The 8,855-nt window shown below is 35.4% G+C and overlaps 1 protein-coding gene across 1 annotated transcript; it reads left to right on the top strand.

The window, feature by feature from the left end:
• Positions 1–1,042: 1,042 nt before the first annotated feature.
• On the top strand, positions 1,043–8,469 carry LOC106877963 (prefoldin subunit 2). The gene is made up of 3 exons (XM_014927040.3): positions 1,043–1,193; positions 4,426–4,549; positions 6,551–8,469. Exons 1-3 carry the CDS (start codon positions 1,060–1,062, stop codon positions 6,710–6,712), a joined length of 420 nt encoding a protein of 139 aa, XP_014782526.1. The 5' UTR covers positions 1,043–1,059; the 3' UTR covers positions 6,713–8,469.
• The last annotated feature ends 386 nt before the right edge of the window (positions 8,470–8,855 follow it).

Genomic DNA, 8,855 nt, shown 5'->3' with positions numbered 1-8,855 from the left:
AAAATGGTAGTGAGAAGAGATTAGACTATCAGGAATAAAGAAATAGAATACTTTTAGGAGTGGTCAAAAAAGTTGTTGAGTTCTTGTCAAAAGATGGCCTTTGTGAATCTATTGATTTGAGGTCATTTTATTCATTTTTCACAGCTGGTATGGTGTGCCCTTAATTAGTCACTTATATATACACACATACATACATCCACTTACACATACATCCAGACATCTATACATGCGTGTATACATACATCCACACACGCACACATACACACACACACACATAGATATACAGGTAAGTACAGTTAGCAGTTAGAGTAACCGTCTAAGGGATAAGAACATCCGTTATTACTACCGGTGTAAATTACCTACGTTAACCCTATCCGTGGGTATGCAAGAAAACTTACTAAGTTTGATAAAAGCGTTACGACGCCTAAAACTTAGTGTATGCCTTTGACTTTCACTTTATAAAAAGGCAATGAACATGGCATGACGGTATACTAATAAATGTATTCTGTTTGACCAATTTTGTTTTTATTTTCATGTAGAGCCAGTATATTAAAACTTCGTGTTCAGGTGTAATTTTCCACTCATTTTGCAGTTGCAATACATGCTTGCATTCATTCCGCCGAAGTCGACTTTGACTTTCATCTTTCGGGGTTGATAAATTAAGTACCAGTTGCGTACTGGTGTCGATCTAATCGACTGCCCCCCACTCCCCAAAAATTTCAGGCCTTGTGCCAAGAGTAGAAAAGAATACATGCTTGCATTCGAGAAAGTGAACAAAGAAAAGTGGGTATCTATAAAAATGCAAATTATTAACGAAACGAAATACAATTGCCTATTAGTCTTATCAAGTAATTTTTAAGCAGAAAAGCAAAATAAAAAGAAAATTAATTAAATTCAAAAGTAATTTTTTATTACTTAATTAATTCAATATTAAATACATTTTATTTATTTTAGTACAGTTTTTTCTGCAGCTTTTTTATTGTTTCAAATTCAATGTGTCGCTCTCAATTTTAACAGCGCCCAGGAAGTGACATCATTCTTCATAACCCGAAGTGAATAATGGCGTCCACTGCTAAAAGCAACAAACCAAAGACTAATGAACAAATTATTGCTGGTTTCCAGGAATTACGGCAACAACAACGTGCCCTCGCTTCTAAAATATCAGAAGTAGAAATGGATTTAAAAGAGCACAAGTATGTACATTTGATTTGCTTTTCATTCTTCTTTTATATCCTGCTATAACCATCTCCACTCAAGATTAGTCAGAATAAATATTGATAATGATTGATATGAATCTCCTAGCTTTATTAACATTTTCTTCGTTACGGAATTATTTTTCAGTGCTCGTTTAATTGTTTATATAATTAATTTTATAATGATTTACTCTTAGTTCGATCATATAAATTCATAAAGGAAGGAATAAATGAAAATATACGTCTAAATGCAGCGAATTTTTATCTTATATATTTTATAATTATCAAACCCTCTGGAATTATTATAAATGCATAAATTTCTGCTTCATCCACTTGAATATTCTGCTTTCTTGACTCGACAACAGTTGAACATTTATTTCATAGGGAAAATGAAGTGTTCAGGTAGTTCTTATATACTTTTCTATTTTATTTCGATTACAACCAAGCTTCCTACGTGATAGCTTCAGTTTAACGTTGCTAAATCACCACCCATGTGTCGAATTAATTATCAACCTTCCGTGTTCTGCTCCCCACGCGTGTTATACACATCCAGGCACTATCACTGGATGGATAGATACCAATAAAGGAAGGTGAGAATAAAATGTTGCACGCTATTGGCCTTACGGAAGTCGGTAAGGAAAAAAAAGCCGGAGTAGAAGGGTTACAGTTATCCGAAACTTCTACAGTTTTTTTCTTCACACTTAATTTTTTTCTTTTTTTTTTTTATCTACACCCTCGAAAACATATCTCTGCAAAATAACTATTCACCTGTGGAAAATATAATTATTATCCTTCATTTAGTCAGTATAGGAAAGAACTGTTTAATATATATTTTTAAAATATCCATTTATTAGTTTATCATAAAGGGACGTAACTCTATTATGAGGCTAAACCTGATGTCATTTTAATCTGAAAGTTTACGAGAGTATTGTAGTTCGCTTGAAGCATTGTGTACCTTTTCCCGCTGTGATAATTGCTTTCGAGTAAAAGAAAGCCTCCCTTGTGACTGCAAACTTCAAATTGAGTTTGGCTTTCTTCCTAAATCTAAGAAAGCAGTAACAAATTTGGCAGCCTATTGATTTGAAGTCTGACTTAACTGGAAATAAAATCCCAGACAAATTTAAAAGACTGACACGAAACGGACTGAGGACCTGAAACGTGTGTGCGTCGTGTCCTTACTCTTCAGTTACGCATTAAACTCCTTTTTAATTTTTTTTTTTTTGTACTGGTATGAAGGAAGGGGCGGCGCACATGGCGAAGATGTAAACGAAAGAAGTGGTAGTGGGGGGTTGAAATTTTGAAGTTGCGATTTTTAAAAAATTCTTTTCAGAATCGGAATCTCCATAGCCTAAAACGTGAGATTCCGTAAAAAAAAAAAAAATTAAGGTGGGGAGGGTTTCTTGCAGAAAAGAACATAATTTACAAAGGTAAACAGTAAAGTGATACCTTGGGCAAGTGTCTTCTACTACAGCCTCGGGCCGACCAAAACCTTGTGAGTGGATTTGGTAGACGGAAACTGGAAGAAGCCCATCGTATATATATATATATATATATGTGTGTGTGTATATCTGTCCCCGTAACTTAGCTGTTCGGCAAAAGAAACCGATAGAATAAGTATTAGGCTTACAAAGAATAAGTCCTGGGGTCGACTTAAGGCGGTGCTCCAGCATGGCAACAGTCAAATAACCGAAACAAGTAAAAGAATAAAAGAAAGTAAGAAAATAGAGAAAAAAAAAAAAAGAATGCACACTCCAGTTACATGTCATGCCAGGAGAAATAGTGTTTCCCTCCAAGTTGTTGAAACACCAAGATATTAACATTGCTGCAGATAATAGCATGATGGAGGTGCTTGAACAGTTGAGCTATCTCCTGAGCATTAGCTGTTACATCAGTGAGTTGGGATACTCCTGAAGTCAATTATATTCCCTGTCAGTAGTCTAGCACCACCATCCCCAATTTCTCAAAAGACATTGGCTTAAAAGGTATAATTTACCAACGGATTGTAGAGACGCAATGGCACAGTGGTTAGGGTAGTGGACTCGCGGTCATAGGATCGTGGTTTCGATTCCCAGACCGGGCATTGTGAGTGTTTATTGAGCGAAAACACCTCACTCTTTCTTCCTGTTTCTGTTGTGCCTGTAAGGGTACACGTGTCTGTGGAGTGCTCAGCCACTTGCACGTTAATTTCACGAGCAGGCTGTTCCGTTGATCGGATCAACTGGAACCCTTGACATCGTAAGCGACGGAGTGCCAACAACAACAACCAACGGATTACAGTATTCCAGTGCTTAATCTACCTGCCATCTCCTTTATAGCTTTAAGAACTTCCAATATATGAAATAAGTCACTAATGGTGGCATCTCAAGTAAAGCATCTATTTCTATCCCAAGGGCAAAGAGTAACTCCATCAAGCCTCTTCCCATCATCTCTAGATGATGACAATGGTTCCAGAGCTGGGATGGTGTTTACCTTGGCTAGTATTCATTTGGCAACCGATGTAACCTGCATTTAGTCAACATGATAACATAAAGGCCTCCAGAATCAAAGCACCAAAATGACACTTCATTCCCCCACATACATCAACCCTGAAGGCAATGGGAACGCAGAGATCATCCAGGCTTATTAAGCCAGTGGTGTTTGCTACAGGCAAAGTGTCAACTGTCTTTAGCTCTCACAAGAAGTAGGCAGTAGCTTCAGTATTGATCGAATTCAACGGAAAGGGAAATGAAATGGTGCTTTGTAAATTGTCCAGGCAATATTCTTTGTTCTGGAACTAAGAGTTGAAGCCTTCCCTGCAGTTGTTGAGCCTCAACCACCTCATTGTTGGAAGGGAAATAATGTTGCCGACCAATATGGAACAAGGAAGCAGGGCAGAAATAGAGAGTAGCATTTATGTCAACATAGAACCCCAATTTATTTGGATGCTACTCCCTGGGTAAGGGATACTGAAATGAGGTTAATAGTGACCAAGCTTTTGAGCTTTTCATGAATTACATTGTCAAAGACACATAGATAACAAGAATGAGGGACTGACCTTCAGTACTTAAACTTAGGGATAGATAGTTCTTAAGAATAAAAAAGGAATTTTGATAGAGTTCACTTACATTACTATCATTTTGACAGTTCTTTTTTTTTTTTTTTTTTTTTTTTGAATTGCACTTCAAATTACAAGATTGCCTCCAGACTGGTCGTGTTTCTTTTTAAACCATTTTCGCTGTCTCTTTCTTTCCAGCCTAGTAATAGAAAATCTGACAGACGTTGATCCTGGTAAGAAATGTTTCCGAATGTTGGGTGGTGTACTTGTAGAGCGGACGGTGAAAGATGTCTTGCCTGCTATAGTAAATAACAAGCAACAGGTAAGAATACTTTAAAATAATTTCAGTATTTCTGAATAAAAATATTCTACTGAATTAAATACTTGCTGACTTTTGAAATATATATATATATATAGGAAAGCGAAATCGTGATGGCACCTATGCCCAGCGTCGCCTTCCTGGCACATGTAAAGACATTTGAGCGAGATCGTTGCCAGTGCCACTGGACTGGCTCCTGTGCAGGTGGCACGTAAAATACACCATTTTGAGTGTGGCCGTTGCCAGTACCACCTGACTGGCCTTCGTGTCGGTGGCACGTAAAAGCACCCACTACACTCTCGGAGTGGTTGGTGTTAGGAAGGGCTTCCAGCTGTAGAAACTCTGCCAAATCAGATTGGAGCCTGGTGTAGCCATCTGGTTTCACCAGTCCTCAGTCAAATTGTCCAACCCATGCTAGCATGGAAAGCAGACGTTAAACGATGATGATGATGATAGTAAAGACGGTTCTGGTTCAATGATGCAAACTCCTTTTTAAAGTGATCTAAATTAAAACCTCTCATTGAAATTTCATATTAATTTAGGTTTCAAACAATGTCAAAAATGATAGTCATTTTGCTAAATCCTTAATTATTTTCAAAACTGAATTAAAGGCAGTATTTTTCATTAGAAATATGGTGACAAATGATTTAAATCCCATGAGCAAATGGATAAAAGCATTCTACCTCCCTGAATCCAATGACTGCTGTATCAACACTTTTGCATTCAGACTACTCTGTCAGATGTAATGCTTGTGTATTTTCATTGTTTCAAATTAATCATATATTATTTTATAGCTTCAAGATTTCAATGATGTGATTGTTTATTTTTAGAATTATATTGCTGGGTAGATCTGACTGGTTTGGGCTGGATATGGCTGGTTTAATCGCTAAAGGGTTAAAGGTTCAGATTTAAAAAATTCTATTTGCTTTCTAGAAGGGACTGTACCCCTGGCCTTCACAGGCTCTTTCAGATAGCAATACCTAGGCTATGTGAAGCATCGGTAATTGATAATGGAAACATTGTGGCAAGGAATCTTAAGCCTTTAGCATTTGAACAGGTCATAGCTGGCCCAAATATTCTGCATGCTTTATGCTAAAACTGACCAGATCCAACCTCTCACACCTACCCTACAATGTCATTCTAAAAATATATAATCATAAGCAATGCACTTGACAAAGAATTCCGAATGCTAAAGGGTCAACGATCCTGCTAGGAATATGGTGCTAACAAAGGTTTCAGTAGCTGTTGATTAGTGAGTGAAGTAATTTTGATCTTAAGCATAAGGTTATATAAGCCAGACTTTGTTGATTGGATACCATATCGATGTTTCTTTGATAGTTTTCACGTGTAGAATGATGTGGCTGGTGTAAATCCAATTGAATCAAAACTTTTAATGGTTCCTCAAATTTCCCAACCATTCTTGTTTATTAGGACTTGTTAGGTGTCATCACTTGTAACTGTTTGGGTTTGGGCTTGTGCACTTGATCAGGTCTAAACATTAGTTTAACAGCAGATTTCAGAATATGCGTGGATACGCTGGAGTGATTTCTAGTTTCCAATGAAAAACTGGAGCTCTGAACTACAAATTAACAAAACACCTGTAAATTATAGAATGAGAGCTTAATTAATTACAGCTAAATAGACTTCAATAAGTATGGCTTTCTTCCAATTTCTTTCTACCAAATCCACTCACAAGGATTTGGTCAGCAGAAAGCTATAGTAGAAGACACTTTATCCAAGGTGTCATGCTGTGGAATTGAACCTGGGATCATGTGGTTGGGAACCAAGCTTCTTACCACACAGCCACACCTGCACTTATATGTATTTTAGAAATTTGGTCATAAATGCATTGATTGGTATGTAATATTCTTGGGTAGGCTTTGTAAAAATTCCTGTGATTCATACTGTGTGGGATTTTGATTATATAAAAAGTCGTGAAAATTTTGACTGTATTCTCAGATGTGTCAGTGGTTGTAATACTAAAATTGTTTGTTTATTTGGCAGATGTCCAAGTTAATTGAAACTTTAAACAAACAGTTGGAATCCAAAGGTACAGAAATCAACAAATATAGAGAAACCCATAACTTAAAGATACGTGGTGAAGAAAGTAGTGAGGTGGAGAAGCAAGAAACCAAGCCTGGCACTCAGGGTGTCCTTGTCAGTTGAGAAGTCGAATCTGGGTGCTTTTTGTTTTTTTTCATATTAATTATAACTCCACAATTTATGAACAGTTAAAATATATTGTCTGAAACCTTCAATGACTGAATAAGTTTCGTATTTGAAAAGAAATAAACTAAGGATGGCTTATTTACGCTTTGATGTTGTAATGTTTCTACCTGAAGATTCTTTCAGCTTTCTTTTAACATTTATTTATTTATTTTGTCTGCTGCACTGCTCTGATTTGCCTTTTAGGTTCTGGCAACACTTTAATAAACTTCCACATGGTTTTATGTTAATTATCTTTCCAAGAATGGATGAAGTGCGCAGGAGAGGATATCAGCTTGTGTGTAGTGTGTTTGTAATGTTGTTCTTAACCCTTTTTGTTTGTGGAAAGCTAAAACAGCCATATGTGAAGTCATTATATATTCACATGTTTTGACTAATTCTATATAAGAGAGTGTGTGTGTGTGTGCGCGAACTTTACTCTGAGGTATTAACACCAGAATTATATTAAAACTGGACTAAGTATATTGCTTATTATTCTCAAGTGCAACACTTTGCATTCTTAGTCTTTATTATAATTTGCCAGAGTCTATTCTTCGGTTCTTTCACCTGTAACAGTTAAGGCTATATGGAATCACTGCCTTCAGTAAGATATTAAAATTTGTTAGCTTAAGTCTGAACATTCTACAGAGTTACTATCCTGAGTGTGTGTGTGTGTGTGTTGACATGATAGCTTTAATAACACCCACTGTTAAACATGCTTCAACATATTAATGATCATAGTGAATATCTTGACCCCACATTAATTACTGATATACTACAAAAGACTTAGTGTAGGAAATCTCTACAAGTCTCCTTTACAGACACCATCCCTTTACACACTTTAACCTATGGGAAGCTTTGAACCCAGTACAGAAAACACCTGATAATTACACTATGTATTTCTGCTATTTACTATAATATATATATATATATATATATATATATATATATATATATATAACCCATATCGGCATGGAAAACAGACATTAAATGTTGATGATATATCTTGCAACTAGCATGGAGCTATCCCAACAACTTGGGCTACACTTCAGTTTCCTATTCTGGCCTGTTTTAACCCTTTAGTGTTTGCATTATTCTGCCAAAATTAATGCTTTTTCATCTACATTGTTTTGAACTCATCATACATTATCTTGTAGCTATGAGATTTTGATGAGGTAGCTGTTAATGTTTAAAACAATATTGTAGGGTTGGTGTGAGAGACCAGATCTGGCCAGTTTGAACATAAAACAGGCAAAATACTTTTGGTCGGATATGGCAGGTTTAAATGCTAAAGGGATGTCTACATTTCCATTAAAGATATATGAAGTGCCACCAGCTAAGACTAATTTAATAACAGATTGTGTTTAAATTTCCTCTAAAATCATTTTCTGTTTGTTTTTCGTTGTCTTTTCTGCCTATTTTCATGCATAAATTCAAAGCTGAAAATTTCACAATATCAAGTCAACATTTCCTGACTTCAGATTAGATCTTTCCCATCTTAAGCCAGCTTTCCTGTTTCAAACTTGCAACTACAGATATTTTCTTGGTAATCTTCATGTTTCCTGAACTGCAACCCAAATTTTGTGGATTTCATTTATGCATTATTTTTAATCCCTGTTTTTGATTTGATTTGTTTTTTCTTTTTATAATTTTTACTAATGAAGTATTAAAGATGTCTAAACTATAAACACATAAATAAATTTTCTTTTACATCTGAAGTAAATTTATTTGATTTTTTTTTTTTACCCCCTAAATGGAAAACTTTTATTTAAGAAATGGGCTCATTATTAATGTTGTATTCAAAACATTGATTTTTAATACATTCTAAAACATTAAAAAATGAGTGTGTTTGTGAAAATGCATAACTGTACTTGTACTACAACTGTCTTGGTATCAACATATCATCATATTAGGTTGGTGCATAATTATTGCTGCTTTTTTTCAACAAATTTTATTCAATAAAAACATTTTTAAATGATGGTCTAACCGTCTGCCAAGCAATAATTGAAGTAGACGATGAATATTCTCCGGAATAATCATTTAAAGATGTTTTTGTTACATGTTATTTTTTGTTGAATAAAATTTGATGAAAAACTGCCGCAAT

This window comes from Octopus bimaculoides, chromosome 20 (assembly GCF_046866305.1).
Source record: "Octopus bimaculoides isolate indiv1 chromosome 20, ASM4686630v1, whole genome shotgun sequence".
In the NCBI taxonomy this organism is placed as follows: Eukaryota; Metazoa; Mollusca; class Cephalopoda; order Octopoda; family Octopodidae; genus Octopus; species Octopus bimaculoides.
The sequence above is the reverse complement of the archived record's forward strand: the minus strand, read 5'-3'. Positions and strand labels throughout refer to the sequence as shown.